At 44.4% G+C, this 25,201-nt stretch overlaps 5 protein-coding genes across 8 annotated transcripts; 3 read left to right on the top strand and 2 right to left on the bottom strand.

Moving 5' to 3' along the window:
- Positions 1 to 181: 181 nt before the first annotated feature.
- LOC102720032 (protein BCCIP homolog) lies at positions 182 to 3,137 on the top strand. The gene is made up of 8 exons (XM_006650856.3): positions 182 to 357; positions 450 to 568; positions 661 to 933; positions 1,349 to 1,558; positions 1,686 to 1,751; positions 1,946 to 2,038; positions 2,127 to 2,183; positions 2,805 to 3,137. Exons 1-8 carry the CDS (start codon positions 228 to 230, stop codon positions 2,898 to 2,900), a joined length of 1,044 nt encoding a protein of 347 aa, XP_006650919.1. The 5' UTR covers positions 182 to 227; the 3' UTR covers positions 2,901 to 3,137.
- Positions 3,138 to 3,817: 680 nt separating this feature from the next.
- LOC102719753 lies at positions 3,818 to 6,256 on the bottom strand. Its single transcript, XM_006650855.3, has 2 exons — positions 6,080 to 6,256; positions 3,818 to 4,734 (listed from the first exon to the last, which is right to left on the bottom strand). The coding sequence occupies exons 1-2, from the start codon at positions 6,183 to 6,185 to the stop codon at positions 4,055 to 4,057; spliced, it is 786 nt and encodes a 261-aa protein (XP_006650918.1). The 5' UTR covers positions 6,186 to 6,256; the 3' UTR covers positions 3,818 to 4,054.
- Positions 6,257 to 6,393: 137 nt separating this feature from the next.
- LOC102719473 (transcriptional repressor ILP1) lies at positions 6,394 to 9,633 on the top strand. 2 transcript variants are annotated; one of them, XM_040521882.1, is made up of 2 exons: positions 6,394 to 6,475; positions 6,576 to 9,633. In XM_040521882.1, exon 2 carries the CDS (start codon positions 6,626 to 6,628, stop codon positions 9,503 to 9,505), a length of 2,880 nt encoding a protein of 959 aa, XP_040377816.1. In that variant the 5' UTR covers positions 6,394 to 6,475; positions 6,576 to 6,625; the 3' UTR covers positions 9,506 to 9,633. The 2 variants fall into 2 exon arrangements, with proteins under 2 accessions (XP_040377816.1, XP_040377817.1); XM_040521883.1 differs by having other exon boundaries at positions 6,401 to 6,475; positions 6,580 to 9,633.
- A 3,532-nt stretch (positions 9,634 to 13,165) lies between these two features.
- On the top strand, positions 13,166 to 23,460 carry LOC102711420. 3 transcript variants are annotated; one of them, XR_005811469.1, is made up of 7 exons: positions 13,166 to 13,957; positions 16,302 to 16,357; positions 16,457 to 16,649; positions 17,436 to 17,844; positions 18,532 to 18,617; positions 20,908 to 20,973; positions 22,754 to 23,460. XR_005811469.1 is itself a non-coding variant. In XM_006651973.3 (4 exons), exons 1-4 carry the CDS (start codon positions 13,235 to 13,237, stop codon positions 17,790 to 17,792), a joined length of 1,329 nt encoding a protein of 442 aa, XP_006652036.3. In that variant the 5' UTR covers positions 13,166 to 13,234; the 3' UTR covers positions 17,793 to 18,438. The 3 variants fall into 3 exon arrangements, 1 of the variants encoding a protein (XP_006652036.3); XR_005811470.1 differs by lacking the exons at positions 20,908 to 20,973; positions 22,754 to 23,460 and adding an exon at positions 19,012 to 19,202; XM_006651973.3 differs by lacking the exons at positions 18,532 to 18,617; positions 20,908 to 20,973; positions 22,754 to 23,460 and having other exon boundaries at positions 17,436 to 18,438.
- Positions 18,518 to 24,904, bottom strand: LOC102711145 (protein Brevis radix-like 4). Its single transcript, XM_040522771.1, has 4 exons — positions 24,732 to 24,904; positions 19,826 to 20,299; positions 19,069 to 19,502; positions 18,518 to 18,902 (listed from the first exon to the last, which is right to left on the bottom strand). The coding sequence occupies exons 1-4, from the start codon at positions 24,855 to 24,857 to the stop codon at positions 18,824 to 18,826; spliced, it is 1,113 nt and encodes a 370-aa protein (XP_040378705.1). The 5' UTR covers positions 24,858 to 24,904; the 3' UTR covers positions 18,518 to 18,823.
- Between the last annotated feature and the right edge of the window lie 297 nt (positions 24,905 to 25,201).

The following is a 25,201-nucleotide window of genomic DNA, read 5'->3' as shown; positions in this document are numbered from 1 at the left end:
TCGTTCGCGTCCCGGCCCATTAACACAGATGGGCCTATACGGACGAGGCATCCCCTCCTTTCCGGCCCAACCAATATGGGCCCAGATTCCTATGTGGGCCGCACAACGTTCCGGCCCAACAAAAGCATGGGCCTTGTTCTACTTCCAAGGAATGGAAGGCGGAGGAAGCAGCTTCTCTCTCTCTTCCTCAGTCCGCCGCCGCCGTTGCCGCTTACTGCTCGGCGATCATGGTTGGCGACCGAAAGCGCCCGGCTGCCTTCGCCGGATTCTCCCCGTTCGCCCGCTCCCTTCTCTTCTCCGCCTCCTCCTCGAAACCTCTACCTGCCCCTGTCGACGACGACGACGAAATCCCTTCGGGTACGCCTGCTTACACTTACCAAAAGCTCCCCTGATTTTCAACGCCGTCGCTTGTGCTCGTTGCTCACTTCTCATGGCTCGTTTGTCCTCAGAGAACGCTGCCTCCCATAGCAAAATGCCGCCGCCCAAGCGCGGCAAGCGGGCCGTGCCCTCCAGCGACGAGGACAGCTACAGCTCCGAATCAGACGACGGCGAGGGCTCGTCGGAGGAGGTGAGTGAGTGCCTACCTTTGTTTGGTTCTAGCCTCTTCGGGGCTCCGATTCATGGATTGGTGTGACGCGTTCTTCGGATTGGTGCTCTTAGCTCGACACGGTGCAAGCGGACTTCGCCTTCTACGACCCCAAGCCCAGCGACTTCCATGGCGTCAAGCTGCTGCTCAATACCTATCTCGACTCCAAGCCGTGGGACCTCACTGGCTTCGTCGACCTCATTCTTGAGCAGACCACGGTGGGCACGGTTGTCAAGATTGCCGACGATAACGAGGAGGGAGAAGGAAATGGTGCTGACAAAAGCAGCTCTGGTGACGGTGATGATCTGTTTGGTCTCATCAGCGTGCTTAATCTAGGAAGATACGGTGTATGTTCAACCTACCCGCTTCTTTATCGACAAGATACATGCTATGTTAGTTCATTTCGGGTAGTGATTTGATTGATCTAATAGCAAAAATATTCCAATATCCTTTTTACAGTTTACACTCCATCACTCCCTGCTTCATTTAGTGTTTAGTCCAATAACTTATGCATCTTGCAATAAGTCATCAAATTCAATAAAAAGGGGAAATTTTCAAAAATAAATAGAAAGTGAACGAATTTAGTAGAAAAGCAATTTATTGGATCTGAACCACTGACTCACGTCTTACCACAGTACTACTCTACCACTGAGTGAAAAAGCCCTTTATTAGATTTGAACCGATACTTATGCCTTACCATGGCATTAGATGTTGCTGCTCTGGTGGCTTCTGATTAAACAACGTGCTGGTGTTGTCTTGTAGGAGCAACGCTGTATCAAGGATCTTAAGGATTACCTGCTTGCTGTTTGTGCTGACAAGGATACCAAAAAGAAGCTCAAGCAACTGCTGGAGGAGAAAGCGCCTGATGTGGGTCTGCTTGTGTGCCGCCGCTTTGTGAATTTTCCATATGAACTTGTGCCTAAAATGTATGAATCGCTATTTGACGAGGTTTCATGGGCCACAGAAGATGAGGTGTTTTTTTTTTTCTTTCTTATGTCAAGCACCTCCTTTTATAAACTTCATTCAGACAGTGCCAAATGCCTTCTTTTCTTTATACTTTCCTTATAATATGTTTTCAACTGTCTTCGCATGTCTGAAGCCAACACAAGAACTCCGGGACTCCTTCATATTCAAGCAGTACCTATTGGTTGTCAGAGTACTTGAGGTGAGCAATGTCATTTATTTCCATGTTTATTTTGCCCATGGATATTCAAGTGATATGTTCTGTTGCTCAATATATCCGTGTAAGATGCTGTATAGATAATTTTTCAAGTGCAGTTGCACCTAGTATATGAAAGTTCTAGTCTTGTGGTAACTGCTTCAGCTGTACAAATAACATGTCTTTGTCACTTGGTGTAGAGGAAAACTCCAGCAAAGCAAAAGGCAAAGAACAGCATAGAAGAGGATGAACCTATTATCTATCCGAAGTTAGAAGATGAAATTTTCCGCGAGGTATCAAATAAGACATGCTACAGAGAGTCTGAGATTGTTTTTGTTTGTGTATTTCTGTTGTGTGTGTTAACAAAACTTTCTTCATCAGCTTTCTTCATGGTCGTTCACTTTCCCAATACGTTCTGAACAATCGGCTCAGCAGGAGGTTAGTGTGTACAATTACTTCAAGCTTGATTACTGGTCTTTCATTCAATTTTGTCATACTTCCTTTTAGCATGTTAAACTGTAAACTGGTTCACTTGTGGCATTGGCACTACAAACTCCTTTAGTACCTCGGTTGAGTAACCGTTATCATGTCCAGTTTTATAATTCTTGTTGTTTTAGACTATGTCATGGTCTTCAAAAATCTACCTTTGACTACGATTTTCTACCCAAATATATACAAAAAAGAATAAATGTTTACTTTATTAAAATACTTTTTAAGACTCAGCGATACATGTTGTCCTACTGTTTTTTAATATTTTAAAAGTTATTAATAGTCAAAGTTTTAAAAGTTTTACCATACTCTTACCTGAACTCTTACCCGAAGCGACATGAATTATGGAACTGGAGGAAGTAATGGCCAATTGCCAATCACGTGAAGTAGGAACATTTGTTCGGTTGTTCCATCGTATTTTGCCCTCCTTATATCTGCCGTCTGGTGCAGATTATTAGTTTACCATTTCAAGCGGAAACTGGACGTGCATCATTCTAAGTTTGATATTTTGTACACCTAATTCTGAAAATTGGAACTGCTATTAAACAGACTCCTTGTCTACCCTTTCAGATGAAGAATTACAAGGAGATGGGCCTAGTGATGGCTGTTAAAGCTGAATCAATTCCGAAGTTCCGAAAGAAGTTGGAGGCTCTATTATCTGAATAGTTCTCTTAGGTCTTGTGGAATTTTGCTGCTGTCCACATATTATTAGGACATCCACATCATCTCTTGCTAACGTTGCCTAATAAGGGCGGACGCTGAGTTCTGAGTTTGGGAGTGCAAAAACCTAGCTGAATTGCTAACGTTGCCTAATACAAGTGAAATTCATGTGCAAGAAGAAATCTTTTATGAACATACCATGTACTGATATCAAGAGATATTTGAAAGATTTATTTGGTTGCTCGAACACATGGTCTTTCTCAACCCATAACCACCACATTTTAGATGGGATTTTGTTTGATAGGTATGCATCACTCGGTGTTGATATTTTAACATCAATCTATGACACGACACGGCGTTGTGGTCTAATATGAAATATTTGTAACGGTTTTTGCCATCGTAGAAACGTGTGACGAATATGTGTGTAACAATGGCATCTCTTTCTAAGCTGGTGTGTTTTCTGCAAAGGCATCTGCGTCCTTAAGGTCAGATTGTCAGAGGACACTAGTCATGCTTTGCCAGTCTTGTGAAAACACTTGTACCGATGATCGATCGCTAAGTGATCCAGATGAAACTAATAGGGTTATTATTTGGCTTTTTGAAGGAAAAAGACTCAATGGTATATTTGTAAACGAAAAATAATTTGTGAATAAAACTATTATATAAATTATATACATGTCTTTAACGATCTATCGCTAAAAAACAAAACATAATAAAAAAAACCTAAAATCAACTTTAAATTTAAGATTACAAATTTAAAATTTTAGCTTATAAACACAAACAAAAGCAAAAAGAAGAGGTATAAAACAATACTTGCAAACATATCATAGGTCAAAGGCGAGAGAGAGAGAGAGCAGCATGTTTTAAATTCGCAATCACAGACAGTACATGTCGAAATGCAACTTCGTAATAACAGTATGTCCTAAGAAAAAGCAGCCGCTACTTATTATGAACAGTCTGAGCATCTCATCTCAGTGTCTTGCAACTAAAATCGTCTGATACCAGCATTTGCTGATTTGCACACTGATTGAAAAGGAACACTAATAGCATGTACCACTTCTTCTGGAAGTATTAGCAGGGAAGTATCACATAAAAATTTAAACTGCCAACAAATGTTCACGAATACAAGTGCAGCCATGAGGTCATTGGACAACCTTCAATCACAAGTTCTTGAATGCAGACTCATGGGAATGCTTCTTGGGGGTAAGCCTTGCCAACAGAGCCTTGTTTGAGAAGTGCTCAGCATCAACAAAATAGAAATTCCCGTCAGCCTTAAAGGTGACAAAAGGTCTGTTAGTCTCTGGAGGCCTGACATCGGCAAACTTAACTGTCCTTGTGAGGGGTGTAGCCAGCCATGTCATCGTCTCTGCCTCAAAGCTGTCTGAACCCGGTCGCCACCTGAGCTTGTGAATGTAGGGGCTCACGAACCAGTGCAAGGCCGCAGTTGTGGTAGCACTGAGGAAAATGACTGTGGATGCAACAGCTCCCTTGAGGATTACATTCATATCAGGGGAAGTCATGAATGTTATCACAGGGCCGAGGGACACAGAGAGACAGCAGGTGGATAGAGAAAGAAGCTTCACTTTCTTTATGGTTGATGATATAGGTCCTTGGTAAACTAGTCCTTCATCTTTGTCATCCTCTATGTTCTTCTTGGCTTTGGGACCAATGCTTATCTTGCTGCCACTGGTTTCAGTTTCTTTAACAGCAGCAGCTTGAGAAGCCCATCTTGCTTGACTGTAGAAACAAGAGACTGAGCCCAAGCCATCAACTTTTGCAAGAGCATTAGATTTGCAGGTTGAGAAATGCCTCCATGCAATACATCCAGGAGCCTGAAGATCTGATAATTTAAGGGACAGTTAGCTGACTTTTATCAGTCTTTTGACAGAAGTGCAAAAAAAAAAAAAAAAAAGAAAGAAAGAATGCAAATCAACATATTTCAGTTAACCAAGATATGGATACTGAGGCCATTCTGTCAACATATGGTCGCAACTTAGACTTTCAACACATGCTCTGTTGAATCCCAACACATTTTCCCAACACATGCACCTCATTTCAGTACAGTTAGTCACATGTAATTGCCACAAAATCATGTGATGCAGAAAGAGGTAATGGAGCCCATGAGAACCACTGAACCAACCCAGACCAAACGGCTCCACCAGTTTTGGGCTTGTTTGGTTTACGCTGGGTGGAAACTACTGAACCAGGAAAGTGTTCGCTAAACCTGTTTATGCAGCACTTTCTGGTGAGCAGTGGGTGGCGGCTATCATCAAGCTCAGAGTAGTCACTGGTCAGTGCCTGCTTTTGTCTTCTTCGTGCATGCTAGGGGGACCTTCTATTCCTCTGTACCATCGCCTCCTGCACGCTTCCTGTTCCGCCGCAGTCATGGAGGATGAGCCGTACGAATACCAACTGTAACACCTCACTCCGTAGTAGCTGTGTGGTTTAGACCCATGTGGCCTAGAAATGATTGTTTAGTGGTATTTTAGTACCAATCTGTAAGTTTAGATGGGTAAGGACCTGTTTATTAGCATTAATGCTCCAACCATAGTATCCCCAAAGTGTAAATGTGATACTATGCAACCGTGTGGATTTTGGAGGAGGATCGTTCAACTGTAGCAAGAGCACGAAAAATTGAGCGCTTCTTATCACAACCGTTTTTTGTGGCAAGGGTGTTACACCAACACACGGTGTTATTACACCAACGCCTCATTCAACCCAGTCAATTTGGAACCCGTCAAACCGTTTGACCCAGCCCATTCAACTCAGTCACTTTGGGGCTGGTCCAGGTTTGTAATCTCAAACTGTCAAAACCAGTATAGAATAACAGATAAATCATAAATTTCAAGGTAGAAGCTTAATCACCTAATTATGTGGGCAGAATTAGAAACAATTTCCCCCTTAACTTCACTGACACATGCACTCTTCCAAAGTTTAGCCATTTACTTTACATTCTAACTTGTAAAATTCACAACGCCGAGCCGAAGAACACATAGGCAGTCACTCCTGATAGAGGCACAGCACCGCGACGACCAAATCAAACTATAACCAAACTGCTGCACCATGGAATACTATGGTGTTGTTCTCACAACATTTTCGCCGCTCATAGCTGGGCACTACCACGAGGATCAGATTTAACGGTGGATACGGCTACGGGGAGAGAGATTCGAAGCATGAGACGAAACCTGAGACGCGGGATACGGCTTGCGGGTGCGAGACGGGTCCGACGGAGCAGTGGCGGAGGAGGATCCCGCGGAGAGAGGACGCGGATCGGAGCCTCGCCGTCGCCATGGGTGGTGCTCCCCTTCCGATCGAGGAGGGGGGATTTGCTAGGGTTTTTGCGTGGAGGATGGATGGAGGCGAGCGAAATGGCGTGAAGTGAATGGGCCAAAATTAACATGCGCCAAAATTAACATGGGCCGAAATGGGCCTGGGCTTAACACGTAGGAGTAGTAGGCGGTTTCGAATTGGACCCGGTAACCTCTGTGCTAGTGGTTGGCCTTCTTCGCTTTCACGCGGATCTCCACACTCCGCACCGCCATCCGTCTCGCCGGAACCCTAGCCGCCGCCCGTCGCCGCCGGTGAGATCCCTCCTCCCTCCCTCCTCTTACCTGGTTATCGCACTACTCAAATAGGAGGGTTTCTCTACGTGTGAACCCTAATATAGTTTCCCCAAACTAGACAGATTTTACCCTTTGGCGCCGCTCCGGCGAGGCGAGCGGGCAGGCGGGATGAGCAGCCACCGGAAGAATTTCCGCCGCCGCACGGACGACTCGGAGGACGCCAACGGGGACGACTCCAGCAACGCCAGGCCCGCGGCCACCAAGGCCCAACCCCGTCCCGCCCCCAAGCCCCGGTCGCCGAGACGTCAGGGCGCGAGCCGCCTTAGCTTCGCCGACGACGAGGATGAAGATGATGCCGAGGAGGGCCCTTTATCGCAGCGCCGTCGCCCGGCTGCTACGGTCCGGCAGGCCCGCACCGCCTCGCCAGCTGCGGCGACGCTCCACCGCCTTACACCAGCCAGGGAACGGCTGAGGAGCTCGCCCGCCGTTGCTGCGGCGGTTCCCGCGCCGAAGCCGTCCAACTTCCAGTCGCATGCTGGCGAGTACACGCCAGAGCGCCTCCGTGAGCTCCAGAAGAACGCCCGCCCGCTACCTGGGAGCCTCATGAGGGCACCACCACCTCCTCCTCCATCCGCTGAAGCCCCACGGCAACGGTTGGCTGGAGCTGCCGCCAGTCCTGTTCCTGCGACAAACACCACTGCCGCCGCTGTTGCTGTAGAGCCCATGGTAGTTCTCAAAGGTCTGGTGAAACCAATGTCACAGGCTAGCATTGGACCAAGGAATCCATTGCCCAATGAGGAAAAAGATGAGGATGAGTCAGAGGAGGAGGAGGAGGAGGAGGAGGAGGAGGAAGGGCCAGTCATACCTGACCGGGCAACAATTGAAGCCATCCGAGCAAAGCGGCAGCAGCTTCAACAGCCGAGGCATGCGGCCCCGGATTACATCTCCCTTGATGGTGGTGGTGTGCTCAGCAGCCGTGATGCTGCTGCGGGTTCCAGCGATGAGGAGGATGATGAGACTCGGGGCCGTATTGCAATGTATGCTGAGAAGTCAGATAGCCAGAGGAGCACAAAAGGTGTATTTGCTGCGATCAATAATAGGGGTCCTGCTGCTAGTTTGGGGGTTATCAATGATAGTTTCAGGGAGGTTGAGGATGATAAAGATGATGATGAGGATGAGGAAGAGAGGAGATGGGAGGAGGAACAGTTCAGGAAGGGGCTTGGTAGGAGGGTGGATGATGCTTCTGCTCAGAGAGCAGCGAATGGTGGACCAGCTCCTGTACAGGTTCAACCGCAACCATCTGGATACTCAGTGGATCCTCGTTACCAGCCTTCATTTACTGGAGTTTTGCCTGGGGCATCTGTTTTTGCATCTGGGAGCACAGAGTTCCTGTCAATCGCTCAACAGGCTGATGTAGCAAGCAAAGCCCTGAAGGATAACATCAGAAAGCTTAAGGAGACCCACAAGACAACAGTGGATGCTTTAGTCAAGACTGATACACATCTTAGTGAAGCTCTTTCAGAAATTTCTAACCTTGAGAGCGGTTTGCAAGATGCAGAAAAGAAGTTTGTGTACATGCAGGAGCTCCGAAATTACATTTCTGTCATGTGTGATTTCTTGAATGATAAGGCATTCTATATAGAGGAGTTGGAGGAGCATATGCAGAAACTGCACGAGAATCGAGTGACTGCTGTCTCAGAGAGGAGGGCAGCTGATCTAGCTGATGAGTCAAGTATTATCGAAACCGCGGTGAATGCAGCAGTATCTGTTCTTAGCAAAGGATCGAGCTCAGCCTACCTATCTGCTGCATCAAATGCTGCACAAGCGGCGGCTGCTGCTGCTAAGGAAAGTTCAAACATGCTGCCTGAGCTGGATGAGTTTGGCAGAGATATTAATATGCAGAAGCGAATGGATCTTAAGCGCAGGGAAGAAGACAGGAGGCGAAGAAAAATTCGATCTGAATCAAAAAGACTGCCATCTACAGGGAAGAGTGCAAATGATGAGCATATCGAAGGAGAGCTAAGTACTGATGAGAGTGACAGTGAGAGCAGTGCTTATCTGTCCAGCCGTGATGAGCTGCTTAAGACTGCTGATCTTGTATTCAGTGATGCTGCCGAGGAATACTCAAGCCTTAGGATTGTTAAGGACAAGTTTGAAGGATGGAAAACTCAGTATCCTTTGGCTTACCGAGATGCTCATGTGGCTCTGAGTGCACCATCTGTTTTCACCCCTTATGTGAGGCTGGAGCTGTTGAAGTGGGATCCTCTCCATGAAACAACTGATTTCTTTGACATGGGATGGCACAAGATTCTTTTTGATTATGGTGTGCAAAACAATGAAAGTGCCACTGACCCTAATGATGCAGACATGAACCTCATTCCAGTATTAGTAGAGAAGGTGGCTCTTCCTATTTTGCACCAGCGTATTATGCACTGCTGGGATATTTTAAGCACCCAAAGAACCAAAAATGCTGTAGATGCAGTTAACATGGCTATTAGCTATTTACCAACTTCAAGCAAGGCATTGCATCAACTACTGGCCACAGTCAACAGTCGTCTGACTGAGGCCATTGCTGACATTTCAGTACCAGCTTGGGGATCAATGGTGACAAGGGTTGTTCCAGGTGCTTCGCAGTATGCTGCACATAGATTTGGAGTTGCGGTGCGTCTTCTTAAAAATGTGTGTTTGTGGAAGGATATCTTTGCAAAACCTGTTTTAGAGAAGCTTGCTTTGGAAGACCTATTGAGGGGAAAGATTCTTCCTCATATGAAGAGCATCATTTTAGATGTCCATGATGCAATTGCTAGGGCCGAGCGGATATCTGCATCACTTTCAGGCGTATGGTCTTCACCAAGCCAAAAGTTGCAGCCTTTCATAGATCTCGTGGTAGAACTAGGAAACAAGTTGGAGAGGCGACACATGTCAGGCATAAGTGAGGAAGAAACACGTGGGCTGGCTCGTCGTTTGAAAAACATATTGGTAGAACTGAATGAATATGATAAGGCTAGGGCTATTTTGAAGACTTTCCAGCTCAGAGAAGCTCTTTAGCTCTTACTTGGCATAGCACAAGAATTCCAGTTTTGACTGTGATACAGGTTCTGAATCCTTTTGCTTTAGGGAAATGTTGTAGCTTCAGTTTATCTTGTACATTAAATGATCATGGGTACCTGGTTCAATCCTGCATGATGCTATCCAAGCAAATTTATGGCGCTTCTCAATGCAGAAATTATGGTCATTTTTAATTACCCTTCACCAGCACTAATTATTGTTCTGCAAAAATATCTCTATTCAGCACTTTCCTGTGTTAGACATATTATTTAATGTGTGTATGGCTAATTTTACTAGATTTTCGAGGCTCTGATACATGCCTTTACTGTTTTGCATCAGCAGCTCTTTTTTTACGTTTAGCTGAAAATGCATTTTTTGAAAGATGCAAGGTGTCTAAATTTGCATGAACACTTCTATTTAAAAAATATGTTTGATGTCTACAACTTGGACTATGATTTAATCTTCTCAGCTTTGTTACATTCTTTCTAGTCTGTTTTCTTTGTGTGCAGTTTTGCTATTCTTCCTCCATTATTCCCCAGAGAGCATACAAAATTGATAGGCTGGCTTGATACAAGCATTTAATGCGTTTTAAGGAAGGTGGCAACATGATTGATCTCTGGGATTGTATTCTTTAGGCGATACCAGTACAGCCAGGCCTTTGGAATTATACAACATACTATAATATTGTCTTCCTATCATTCTGACCTAGTGGATTTATGTCAAACAGGAAACATCTTAAGGCATTCTTATGTATGTCTTTTGGATCAATCTTCCGATGCAAAATGTTATATTTGGCTCGCTTGAAACTTTTGATAACAGTTTCCATCAATCCCATAATTAGGACTTTTTGTTAATTGTCTCCATTATACATGTTAGGCTTTTATAGCTGATGTTGCACACATGTCGACTGACGTCCTAGCATTCTATTTCCTGGAGCAGCCGAGAAAGTGAATAGCTTATACTTATTTCTAAATAGTGATGAAATAGTGAATTACCAAGAAAACAATGTAAATATGTGGCCTTTGTGATAAAAAGGAAAAAAAAATCTGAATTTCAGCATCATTTCTGTATTGCACCAAGATTCTGCAGTAATATTCCTTGGATTCGATTAGTGTTCATTTCTGTTGTCCTCGGTTTGGTTTCTAAGAAACACTTTTTGGGCACAAACAACCTTGACTTGGCGAGTTTATACACACACACTATTGTCACCTGCTGAGGATTTTGAAACATGTTAAGAATGTCACTATATGATGTTTCAGTTTAAGCTGAGGGTTTGCGCTCCAAATATATAACTGCCAATATTTTTGCCATATATGCAAACTCCAAAGGCACCGAGGTTCCTGACTGCAGAATCTTCAGAATGTGTGTTTTGTGGTTTGGAAGGTACTATTCAAATAAATAGGGAGGTTTTTTCTTCAATACAACCTGCAAGCATGTCTGATATCTGTTTTTCATGGGTCACTTCCTCACCTCAACTATTTACTGTAAATGTTTTTGCAGTTGGCTGATCAAGTAACATGTAGGAGCCATTCACATTTACTGCAGATGCCATTCTTTCTTTTTGTATTCAGATGCTGCTGCCTATCACGCATTATATGACTTGCCACAATCCACCCTGGGACTTACGTGGAACATAAAACTTTTCGCAATCCTGCTTACTGTTGTTGGAACATTTGATTGGTTCAGTCTCAGATTATTTACCAAGTACTGACGCACAAAACATGACTTGTGCAGACCCCTGGTGTTTATGAAGTCCAGGTGCTGCTGATTATGATTCTGGGGGAACTTGCAATAATATGGTTGTGGCTGTTGTTTTTCTGAAGGCTTTAACACTTGCACTAGAGATGTGCAAGTTGGATCCTGATGTGTATGTGCAAAACAGTGGCTTTTATACCGTTCTCTTGTTCTACAGGAACATGACATAGTAGGTGATAAATGGCCTTTATATTTTCTTTGCTGTACAGGGACATGATACCAGCAGGATCTTTTAGGCGATGTACAATGCATCCTGCATGTTTGATAACTCTGAAAACTTGTGAATGCAAAGTGATTTTGATAGTACTGCCATACCGTATATCTTGATACCTATGTGCATCATATAAATTTGAATAGTCACAACTCCATGTCCTTGATGAATTTGATTATGCACAGCTTTTCCTTCTCGTTTCTGTGTCATGCTGCAAGGCTGGCTGGTGGTGGCCCCCCAGTCCCAGTGAGAGAGGTGGTGGTACAGCACAGCTAGAGAGAGCAGACAGCGTAAGGAGAAGTAATATGCAACGGACAAAGTGTCATCAAGAGCCGTTGGCTGTGTTTGTCTACTGTAGCTAGCACAGCAACTTAGCACTGAACTATATAAAATACTTTAGCATCTTTTACTTTATTAAATCTTAATTCTTAATGTAATTGTCTTTCATTTTATCAATTTATATTTATATTGTATTTAATTTTCTAGTATTTTTATAGACACTAAGGCAATAATTACTCAAAAATAAGTTTATTTTGACACAAACAAAATAAGATAAAGATATAATTATTTTATGGTGAAGGGAGCAAGTATATTATGGGACAGAGGTACTATAATATATGATATTTTGTCTTTTAAATATATCCCACAATGTTAATGGTGATAAAAAGATACATCCTTATTTCCATCATTTGTACTAGTTTATTTCTCCCCTGACAATTTTTCCACCATTTTGTTTACCTTGAACAAACTTTTACACTATTTTATTTCTGTCAACCTTTTTTTGACTTGTATTATTTATATAAAAAAATTTGTAACAGAGGGAATACTACTAGTTATTTTGATGTGCATGGTACACATCATGAGGCGGAGAGTGTGCTTGTGATGGATGCAACAAAGGAGCAGCAAGAGATTTGACAGCGATTGTCACGGGAACTTAAGGCGGGGCCCACAAGTCATTGTCGCATCATCGCACGGTCCGTAAGCTTTTTCGTTGAGCGAGTGATTGCGTTTGCTTTTTGTGTCAGTCAGGAGGAGGAGCAGCCAAAGGGTGGATCATCTCAGCAATCGCATGGCCTGGCCTCCTTTCTATATCCTCGCCCTCGACGCCATCCCACCGCTGATTCCTCTTACTAGTCAATCCATCCTCTTATTAATTATTCACACTCTAGTTTTGATACCATGATTCTTAGGATATTCAGATGATTAAAATAGTGTAGTGTCATGGAATTAAATAATTTGTCATAGAAGATAAAAAATAATGTGCTAAGTAATTAAATAAAAAAAAGAAAATAATGTATTATACTTCCTCCGTTTCATAATGTAAGACGTTTTAGCTATGTTTAGATTTATCTATTAATCAATAAATTAATATATATCGTTTATATATACGTCTATATTCTAAACGCTAGAAAATCTTATATTATAAAACGAAGGTAATATCTTATAGCATATACAATAGGTTCCTATATATAACACATATAACAAGAGATTGGTAACATTAAATTTTTATATAAATTAAATGTGTTTTTATTGTAAAAATGATATCTAGTATTTTTTAATGACACGATGAATATAAAAATAGGATCTTGCATTAGGATTGCGATATGATTAATTACTTCAATAATTATCCTAACCGTTTATAAAGGCCGTGCACATGGCCCAAGGCTCTCTTCCTTTCTCAGCCCCCACCCTCTCACTCTATTCTCCTTCTATCAAGCCTAACCTACTGTAGTAGTAGTGTCATAGTAGAGGGGAGGGGAGAGATGGCGTCCGACCCCGCGCCGCCGCACGAGCCCGCTGCCGCCGCCGATGACGTCCTCGCCACCTACCTCGGCCTCAGCTTCGCCTTCTTCCTCGCCTCCCTGCCCGGCGGCACCCCGGCCGCGCGCCACCTCGCCTCGCTGCAGTCGCGCGGCCGCGTCCTCGCCACGCGCCTCCTCGCCGCCGAGGACCAGCTCCGCCAGCTGCGCGCGCGCCGCCGCGAGGACGCCCGCGCCAATGCCCGCGCCGCCGAGATCTTCGCCGGCCACCGCGCCTCCTGGATGGACAACGAGCGCCGCCTCCTCGCCCGCGCCACCGCCGCCACCGACGAGGCCGCCTCCCTCCGCGCGCGCCTCGCCGAGGCCGAGGCCGAGGCCGCCGCGCTGCGGGCCCGCGTCGACCGCCTCGAGCGCGAGGCCGCCGAGCGCGATGATCTCATCAACGCGCTCCTGGCCGCCACGCGCGCCGCCGATGCCGACCTACGGGCCACCGAGGAGGAGCCCGACCCGCGGGAGGCGGACCACCAGCACCAGCCGGCGGTCCCGGCGTTGGATCCGGTCGAACCCTGCAGTGCTGACGCCGACGCCGACGCCCTGGCTGCAGCCGCGGCTCTCTACGCTCAGCAGCGCCAGCAGCACGAGGGTTTCGGCGACGACTTCTACACGGCGGCGGCGGCGGCCGCCTCGGGAATGCAGCCATGGAGGGAGCGATCAAAAGGCTGGCAGGTGAGACGACAAAAAGTTGGAACCCAGCCCCCTTTCTCCCATTGACCCCTTGTTTTTTTTTCTTCAACCTCTACTAACACAGCATCGCCTTCACTTACTAGTTCTTACTTTGATCTTGCTTCCTCCATCTAATAGATGATCTACTACATTGAGCATTCGTGCTTTAGCTTCCAACGAAGTAAATCTATTGGCGGATTGGCTTTTCTGTTTAATGACTGCTACTGCCAATACTCCTAGATGATTAGCTCGGCTACACATTTGGGAAATTTTGATGCTACTGTTACACCTATACTACTACATCCTTGATGCACAAACTTTGGTTTGTCTGTTCTTGCCAGTGCCTATCAAATTGTTGGCAACAAAAGTTTGCATTCAATTGCATACTCAATCACACATAACTTTGTGGTTGTGTCAGAAATGTCAAAAGCACCTCGATTTACTCCACTTGGTTGTTCCTATTTGTTCTATGCCATGGGTTTTAGTTTGGGTTTAGTAGTAGTCATATTTATGTTTTTGATCCATGTTGTCTGTAATAAAAGATTAAATTTTGATGTAGTTAATGCTAGGGCCTAGGTATTACATCCTGTATTTGCTCTTCATGCACAATTTCCCAGTAGTGATAGTGATACCACCACAAACCTTCATACACCATGTTGCAGAGTAGAACGGACAAACAACCACTTTGATGGTCTTCTGCGTCCACTGGAATCCTGATACAAAACCTGTGGGGTAAACCATGCAAGAAAGCTACCTGTATCTTATCTGCCCCATTTGAAACCTATGAATCACAGGATTCCTGTTGTTGCTCATGGTAACAGTGCCGCAGAAGACTAGTGCTGTACCGAAATAACCAGATAGCATTAGTTACTGTGTAATACCCATCCTTTTCCCCCTAAACATCTTGCCTTGTTATCATGTCCTGTAGTCTTTTAGCCCTGATGGATTGGGCTTCTTTTTCATGGCATATCATTCGATATTTATAGAGCACACATGAATAATCAGTAAATCTTTTGTGCTTTATAACTGAACAAATACGTACTTCTGATTAGCATAAATGGTTAGCTTAGATAAGAACTAGCCACTGGCCTAACATACAGGTGATGCCCGATTGGTTTCTTATATTCATATCCAGTACCGCATTAAGTACACATTTGCTGCTTTGATGCATATGATTGCAGGATGTCGTTTCTCTCTTTTCTTTGAGTTGCTGCCTTAGGATTTGTGGCAGGATGATCAAAGTTGAAGATTATAGTATTTTGTTAGCCCATATTGCTTAAAAAGCACAAGAACTTAAAGACAAGATCAAGTTTTGCATTAAGTAGGAACCAATTTGCATGGGGGTGCCCTTGAACCGATTTGCACAAGGTTGGGGAGATTGATTTTATGGGTTCAAAAATCAAACAATATGTTCTTCATTCTGTGTTATTCTAAAATGGAGAAAGTTTGAAACCATTAGAAACTGTTTGGTTTCAACCAGCACCATTGGCTAGCAATTGCAATGCTTAAGTAGCATCTCCAAGTCATGGGTTTGACTCTCCACGGTAGCGAATTTCAGGCTTGGTTAAAAAAGGTCACTCGTTGACCCCTCGAAAACACGTGTTAAGAACCTATGGAGTGCAGGCCCTCATGTATGGGTGGGGCGGGTTAAGGCCTACCCGTAGGGGGAAGTTCACATGTGGAGGGCCAAGTTTTGTGTTCTTTCTTGACTGGTTAGGTTGAACCTTTATCTTAATGAAAGCACGTCGGTCGAGTTATTTTAAATTGTATAAAGTCTAAACAGCAAATTATGGGAATGATATGGTCCTTTTGGGAGCATCAGTTATTACTTGTACTGTGAACTCATGAATGGATGCTTAACTGAGTCCTTGGGCTGAATGGGAGCTACAGCCTTGTTCATTAGCCCATGGCCGTACACCCATCTGCTGGTGAGTAACAATGTAGCACTTCTATGTGGGAGTCCATGAAGACTAACCAAATAGGTGACGTTGGTGTTGATTTTTCTGAGCATCAAAATATGCTTTTGTCATTGGCACATAAGCAGCCACTAATTTGCGTAAATTTAGTTTTTTTTTTCCTAGATACACAGTGTTACATAAATTGAAACCATGCTTATGCTATTGGCACTTAAAGAAACCACTGATACATTAATATATATATATTTCTCAATACCAGTGGTACATAAACAGCATGTCTAATCTTATTAGTGTTCTGTGTAATTATGTTCATGTCATGGAAACATATCCTAGGTATCAGTGTTTCATGGTTGGTGTCAGTTTGAGCTTTGTTAGGTTGGTACATTTCCTATTTTTATGTTTGTGGCTTAATTTTAACTTCCATCTTGTAGGACCTGAAGTTCGAAGCGGCTGAGCCAATGTATAACACAAAGCATGCTGTACCACGGTAGGTTGGTGCTTTCAATTGAGGCACATGGTTTCCTGAACTAACAAAGGAATAAACAGTAGTTACAATTACTTTATCTAAAACATCTTCCATTAGCAGGAGAGAATCACCTTGGAAGGTGGATGTGGAATCATCAGGAGTTCCTGCAAAGCTTCAACTGCTTGAGCAGGAATTAATTAACCTGGAAAAGATTGGAAATGGAGACCTTTCCAAGATACCACTGGTGATGAGAAAGCAAGTGAAAAGATACCAAACTCTTGCAGGGAAGATTGATGATCTTTGCAAAAGAATGGTAATTATTCTCTTTAGAAATTGCCTCAATTTTTTTACTTGAATTTGCTGATACTACTGCATTGCTTAATTGAAGATGTGATGCATACATTAATGTGGCATTTGAATGTTACGCTACTAAATACATGCTTGTGAATATCTGGGTAGTAGAAAATTCCAAAGATAGGGATGACTTGTGGCTGTTAATAGTGAGGAGGAAATAGGAGCAAGGTTTTCCTATCTACATACATATGTGAAAAGTTAATCTCACAAAGCCACCAGGATGATCCAAGTAATAAGAAAAACAGAGGCCGTCAGATTAAAACAAAAGACAAAATAAGGAGAATGAAATGAGCATCAGCCATCGGATAGAGAAACGAATAATGACTTTAAATGGGGCATCCACATCCCTTGTAAAACCTTCTGGAACGTTCAAGAAATTTCTTTTGCAAAGAATTCCTGCCATGTCCCTGGTAAAAAAAATCGAGATTCCTCCCTGTTACGTTGCCTCCGACTGGTGCCACCACCTTGAGTGATGCCTCGTCTCCCATTTCCAAGCTCGCACTTGCCACGGCATGCCACCACCACCTCCTCCTTGAATTAGTGAAATCGTGCTTTACTTGGTGACATTATGCTGGCTCACTTAGGTGATCCATAAATACTGATGCAAGAATACACTACTTCGCCATTCTGATATTGTTTCCTCTTATGCATGATATTGTTTTTACTCTCCCTGTCCTTATCTGTATTAGACAACCGCAGCAGGAGAGAAATTAACTAACCTCTATTTATTTGTAATTTTGAACAGCAAACAAGTGACCCCTGTGATTCAACACTGAGCTCAGAGTTTAGAACACAAAGGCAAACAGAATACTTGCTGGAAGCATTCCACCTGCAGCACCGAGCAACTGAAACTAGGCAGAAGCTCAGTGCACTGCAAGCAGAGACCGCAAAAGGAAGTTTCGGTGATGAACTGACAGCAGAAGCTAAAATGAGCACAAGAAGAGCACTGAGTTCTGTCCGGAACAACTTCAAGGAAATTCAGCGTAGTTTGGAGATTTGGTTGGCACGAATTCTGGGAGACCTCGAGGGCATGCTGGCAAGGGACGGTGCATCACGCATAAGGGAGTACTTTTTGTCTCCTTATGCTTCAGCTGTTCGATGATTATGTTAACAGATACGAGACTCTGCTCGACACATTAATTCACCTTCATCAGGTAAAGTATAAATGAAGTTCAGCATGTGAAGTCGTAGATCCTCTTGGTCTTAATGGGTATTCTTGCAAAATATTGGAAGGTATGAAGAGAAGTGATCTAAGACCATACTGATCTTTTCACTGGTTTCTTTTTAACCAGAGGAGGAACAACAGATTGGTTTAGGATGTCTATTTTAACTTCCTATCCAGAAAATTTTCTCCTCTCCCTGTCGGTTACATGTGTTGACACAAATTGGTCATGTCCTAGATCACTTCTCTTCACATTTTATCCCAATTGGTGTTCAGAATTCCACTATACAAGGGTGTGCGAGGTTGCATGAAGGCGGAGTACTCACAGTGTGTAGTTGTGTACTACATATGCCCTACATTAGTTTTCACATAGACATTGATCAGTTGGCGGTGTAAGTATGCATTACCGTAGTCAATTTGGTTAGTGGTTGTACAGGTGTATGCTTATGCCTCTGATAAATGCTCTAGTCTTTATTAATCTTGTTAGCTTACATTTACCGATTTATGTAGTACATTGTAAATTTTTTTGATACCTGGGCCAACATGCCATGTAAATGCTGGATCATTTTGTTTGTTGTATCAAACTATCATGTGTGAATCGTACGTGTGACTTCACCATCTCTATATTGCATTTACAGATGTAAATTAAGCAAGGAAATGCACTTTTTTTTCTTCTCAGAAATACAAATGCTAACCATACTTGAAGAGAATATGGATTGAACAAAGCTGAAGGATGTTGATACCAGTCACAGATTACCTGGGCAGGTAATGCCCTAAACTTTTCCTTTCTTTTCCCCTCATCTCCCCCCACCTCGTATCTTTCCCAGCTCCAACTTGGAACACAAACTCTATTTACTTGTAAAATAAAGTAAGATTTGTAGTTTAATTCCCCCCCTTGCACCATGCAAGCGCCAACTTTTACTGCTAGTAATTAATTCCCAGATTTACCAATAGTGCATACTCATCATCATCTACAGGTACTGGGCCTGTATCCTCTCCTTGTTCTCCTCCCACCACAGCTTCGCATTCAGCTCTGCAAACCTCTCCCGGCTGCAAAAAAAAAAAAACATAATAAATCAACACACAACCACTTCAGTTAATCATTTACTAGTGATTAATCATCAAGATCATCTGGCTAATCATGCCTGGAAAATTCTAGGAGTAATTCATCAGGAAGAAGAAGAAGCTAGTTAGGTACTAATTAGGCGCGCGTGACCTGAAGCGGACGCGGCGGAGCTCCCTGCTGCCGTCGGCGAGTTCCCTGACGGTGATGTAGACGCCGGGCTCGTCCTGTATGACCCACTCGGTCACCTCCAGCTCGCTGGCGTTGCTGATGGACACCTCGTCCCTGGACGAGCAGCTCGTCGTCCTCGCCGCGTCCACGCCGTCGGAGGCCGCGGGGCTCTTCCCGGCGCGCTGCTGCTGCTGATGCTGCTGCTGCTGCCAGGCCCGCTCCGACGGGTTGGACGACGACGGCGGCGGCGGAGACAGCGGCCGGAAGCTGTGCTGCTGCTGCTGCTGGCGCGAGGCCGGCGGCGGCCGGACGAATGCGCTCCAGCTGGTGACGCGGTCCGGCGTGAGCGGCGCCGGCGACGGCGTGGCGGCGGGGCTACCCCTCGTAGAGCCCACTTGGGAGTAGAACGATTCCCTCTGCCATAGCAATTAGTTTTAGTGTTCATGCAGACGCTGAGAGAGAAAAAAATTAAATGGCCATATATATCTACTAGTAGTACTATTTTATCTAGAGATCACCAGCTTTAATCGTTGCATGCTCTGCACCATCGTTGCATCTTTTGATGCAAGCAACACGATACGCAATTCTGCAAAAGCATCACTGCAACCAGGCCATGCATGCATGCATGCATGGCGCCAAGAACGGGCCGAGGCAACGTCGCCGTCGTGCTGCCCTTGTCGCTCGCCGGGTCGGCATCACTATCGATCAGCAATTCAGGGAGAAGGCAATTAGCACTGACCTCGCCGTCGTCGGAGCGCGGCGGCGTGGGGAGGACCTGGCGGCTGAAGCGGCGGACGTTGTAGAGCTCCATGATGCGCTCGTTGTTCTCGCCCCACCACTTCTGGGCCTGCCACTTGTCGTACATCTCCCGGCTGAACCGGATGCGCTTCAGGTCGTTGCCGCCGCCGCCGCCGGCGAGCGACACGAACGTGATCTGCACCCCGGGCTCCACCTGCGCCACCCACTCCCTCGCCTCGCCCTCCGGTGGCCGCGCGAAGTCCCACGCCGACGTCGAGCTCGAGCTCGAAGTCCCCCCGCCGCCCAGGTACGTCGCCGGGGGCACCGCCATGTCATCCTGAACCATGCCTGGCCGGTAGTACCCGCTCCGGTACAGCGACGTCGTCCGGCCCCTCGGCGGCGGCGACCCACCGCGCCTCTGGTGGCCGCCGTGATGACGGTGCGTGCCGGACAGCTTCAGCACCATGTCCTTGAGCTGCATACACCAACAATATATTTGATCCATCCATTCATCTCCAATTCTCCATGCATCAGTTGGATCATTACCTAACTAGGATGGTAAATCTATATATCAAAGAGAGACATGCATTTATTGGACAATGAATGTGATCGAGTGCAAGAACACAAGACAGAAATCACAATAGCAGCTCTGTATCAGGGCTTGGATAACTGCATTGATCTGAAATATTTAGCCATTGATGGTTGCATACCAAATGAAATATTTAGCATGCACTTTAGGCAGGCCAGCAAAAGGAATTGCAAACTCTTCCAAATTACAAACAATGCAAATCAAACTAGTGCGGTTGTTCTTTGGTATCTTGAACCATTTTAGTATTCATGAAAAGAAATATTTTTTTCTGAAAGAAAACGTCAATAGCTCTGACTTTCAGTTAAGAAGACTATGAAGAGAGTCATATATAAAGGTTACACATTGAAATAAAAAACAAAGTCATGACTATCCGTCTCTAGTTAATTTTTATGAAATCATATTTGAGGACCCATTTCTGCTGAATCTGAGTTCTTTTCCATTGGGTACCAAGCATCATTGTTTGCTGAATAAGCTACTATATTTTACTCCCACAGGCTGATTTCCAGGGAAGTTCGGTTCTTTGATTTGGACTCATTCATACGACTGCAGCTTTGGGCCAGGTACTACTACCACCTATCACCCTCATCCCTATCTGCATTATCGTCAAGGTCTTTGGTTCTAGTATCAGAATTTCTGGAAACTTGAGCTAATAGCTACTGCTAAGTTATTGCCTAACCCATCATCTTGCAACTATGAGCACTAGAGATTAGTTGTCGACAAATCTGTCGCAGCATTCAACAGGGCGTTTTATATTGGGGTACTATTGGCAGTGGAGATAGTGAATCTATTGATGGCTCCGGTCAAATATGAATGCTAGATAATGAAAATGCTTCCCCTTTAGGGGTCAGAGAATGACATTTTCAAAGACTATCTTACACTCTAGGATCCACTATTTGACCTATAGCCAATCAATTTGTAATCTTTATTCAGTTCAGACTGTACAATGTCATCTTGCATTGCTACCTAGCTCATGACTGAAGAAGAAAATAATTACTACCTGTTCCACACTTCACACTGTACTGTCTATGTGGTAAAACTCTTATTCTACCACGAGGTAAAACAAATTAATCAGCAGAATCTGAAACAAAGGATATATGATTTTTTTGTCTCCAAGTATATATATTACATTATATATTTACTTTATTTTTCTCTCTCTTAACTCCATGCTACTACTACTGTCGATATATATGCTGTTTACTGACCTGTATGTTTCATCTACAGTTAAGTTTTCCCCTTTCATGATATCATGCATCTTTTTAGGACTGCTGGCCTCTTTTATGTATTGTTAAAACATATAGAATGCACATGCCCTCCCCACACATAGATTCTTGCCGTGCTACTGATAACTGAAGCAAGCAGCAATGCTGAATTGCTGATGCAGTGCAACATCCCCATCCATCCATTCCAGGGGGATCTCTTTTGCATTCCAGTGCACTAGTGCACCCTCCCAATCTCTCCTTTTGAGAAAGCATATGTATGCAGGAGCCCATCCTCATATATATCAATTTCATCTGAAGCTCTGAGCATACCTTATACATGCTTTGGTGACAAAAAAGAGAGAAAATAAGAAACAAAAGGCACGGATACATAGCTATAGGAAGTTGGGGCTCAAAGCTTCTTTGTCACAAAAGAACAAGGGAATAGTCCATGGCCACTCTTTGTGGGGGAGGAAAGAAAGAAACAATAGACTACATATACATGACGCATATATGTGCTTTGCTTTTGTTCCAGGGATCTCTCCCCAAGGAAGGGGAGCAAAGGAAACGACACAAAGTGAAAGGTGATATCCACCAACCAGGGCAGCCACAGCCTACACTAACACTACCTGTCCCCTCATTTTGACCATCTTGTTGCCCACTTCAGTTTCAGTTTGAACATCTAACTATTTGCAGTATCTACCCACCCACACACACACACACACACACGCGCGTAAATTAAACCTTTAAACATTAATAATTGTGTTCAGTTAGCTTAAATAGTCTAGAGTGCAGTATGTTTCTTCATCTGGTATTCCAACTTACTGCTACATCTATGTGATAGTTAAAATTTAGTAGCTAGGTGGGAACATTGTATCTAGTCTGGTAACGGTATTATCCTTAAAGACAGTCATGAATGTGACTGAAAAAATTGGTCTAACAATAAATTCTGAATGTGAAAACAGAAGCTGTTCAGGACAAAATAGGGCACCTCTTTTCCTGAATTAAACCATACACAGCTAACTCCCAACATATTTCCTAGTATTGTTTATGCCAAGCGTGGATTAGTGTGGTCGAATCGAATCAGACATAAATTGCAATACAACTTTAAGCACTGCAAGCTAACTTGTGATACTCTGAAAAGTTTCAGATTGGGAGAGCTGGTAAAGCATTGATGAAATGGCAATGGAGCATAGTATGTATGCAAGATGCAAAACAACGGTCGGTCGTGAAGAGGCTGGTGGCAAAAGGCGCGAAATTTGCTTTGAAACTTAAAGGCAGGTACTGGATGATTGATCAGGTGAGGTGAGGAAGCTACAATATTCTTCTTCTGCTTCCATGAGACAAGCATAATAATAACAAAAAGAGAAAAGAGAAAGAAAGAAGCAAGCAGCAGAAGAATTGAACTTTGGCACGCAGCTAGCTGAGCTAAAGCTTTAATTCGCCGAAAGAGATGGAGGGAAGTGAGATGCGTTTCTTTTTGGCAGATGACCACCGGATACAGATGATACCAGTATAGTATTCATCCCGATGGATCGATTAAAGAAGAAAAGAGAAAAAAGTGATGGAGATGTATGCACGATGAACTGATTAGCTAGTGGTAGCTTGGCCTGGCTTGGCACTAGTAACAATTATGAGTAGCAGCTTCTGTCGAAGCTTGCAGACATCCATCTGATCGATCGAGCTGGTGGTGGCCATGGGTCGATGAATTAGCAGGACAGGAGGAGGCAGCAGCTGCTGGGACTGGGAGCATGGAGCCCACGACGGCCATGGCCATGGATGCTGCAGCTGGTGGTACAGTGAACATCTACTGTTACAGCTAGCTAGGTAACAGTAGCTGCCAAGTTAGGTCGATCGATCGATGGATCGGGATTGGCGCCATTGTTGCTTTCCTTCCTTGTTAGTACCACTAGTAATTTGTTACAGTCTCATGCAGCAGCAAGCAAAGCAAAGCAAAGCGATGAGGCTGAGAAGAAAAAAGCAGCAAGCATGCTGTTACTATCAGCCATGATTCCGACACGTGGGCCACACATCCACCGTACACGCCCTCTCGCAGCCATCATCCATGGCCCCCCCCCCCCACGTAAGTACGTAATCCTCGGAAGTCGTGTCTTGTTCCATGCTCTTGTGCCTCTCAGCCATTAATTTCTTCTGGCCTCTGCTCTGCTTCCTTCTTTCTTACACTGTCACTATTATTAACATCCACTAACCATACGAGTCTTTTTTATTTTTTTTAGGTGTATCCATAGCTAATACTGTAATTAATTAGGAGGAGAAGAATATAATTATGGGTAGGTAGGTAGTACTAGATTGCAAGGGAGACATGTCGCTGCCTCTCTCTCTGCGATCTGCATGCGGCTCGAAAGCGACGGCACGGCCACGGCCGCTCTCCGGCAAGCCGACCGGCGGCCACTCGTCGATCATTACTGCTCGCCGCACCACCCTTTGCTTTCTATTATCATTGTTTCCATTCTCTCTTGACCTTATGCAGCATCATCGTCATCATCATATTCGTTAATTGCTAACCTCACTGTCTTTTTCTTAATTACTCCTACAGTGATTTAATTACTGCTACTCTAGCAAAGAATGCAAGGTTAATTTCAAGTCACTCACAACTGGAGTAGCTAGCTAGCTAGAGTGAGTGAGTACCTTGGATTAAACACAGCACGTGCATATATCTATATATACGGCCGATCGAATCGATCTAGTAAATACTATGTACGTACGTATAGACCTGCTATCAGCAGATACTATTATACGTACAATGTTTGATTGGTGAGATCATAGAGTAGTTTATCTGTTAATACTAGCTCGATATATAAAGCTACCGTAATCAACAATATCTCTGAGTACGTTCGATTGAATAGGATCGATGATCGATCGATGTAAAATCTGGCTAATAACTTGCATTTCTGATGATTTATTGCGCAGCTAGCTAATTAATACTATATGGTGGTGCAGATCGATTGAGGAGCACACAGATGATGTCGAAAACGAGATGGGATGGCAAACAACTGAAGATGAGGATGAGGCAGCTAACTGATCGAATGCGAAGAACTGAAGAAGAAGCAACCAAAGAAAGAGACATATGGTAGAGTAGTAGTAGTAGTAGTAGTAGTAACCTGGGAGGTGAGCGTCTTGACGGGGTCCCTGCAGGTAGGCGTGTCGTCGCCGGCGGCGGAGCGCGGCGGGTCCTGGCGCCGGCCGCCGCCATCTTCCTGCTTGACGCAGGCGATGCACGCAAGCATCTCCTCTCGATCTCTCCGGCCGTCGATCGATCTGTGCCTGTGTGTAAGTCTACCTACTGGCTCTCGGCTCGCCGGCTACTAGTGCATATATATATACACAGCACAAGGACAGGAGAGGGAGAGCTACTCGACCGGTGAGTAGGGACGGCAATGGTAAATACCCGTCGGGTATTGGTACCCTATACCTATATCCATCGTTGAAATTTAGATTCATCAAAATTTCATCACGGGTATAAAAAAATTCCCCATATCCTATCCGTCTGGGTAAGCCTCACCCGCGGATCACACATTTATCCGCCAAATTTGACATGACAATAAAAATAACATAAAATGTTTTGATCTAA

Source organism: Oryza brachyantha, chromosome 3, assembly GCF_000231095.2.
Source record: "Oryza brachyantha chromosome 3, ObraRS2, whole genome shotgun sequence".
Classification (NCBI taxonomy): domain Eukaryota; kingdom Viridiplantae; phylum Streptophyta; class Magnoliopsida; order Poales; family Poaceae; genus Oryza; species Oryza brachyantha.
This window is presented reverse-complemented; position numbering and strand designations above follow the sequence as displayed.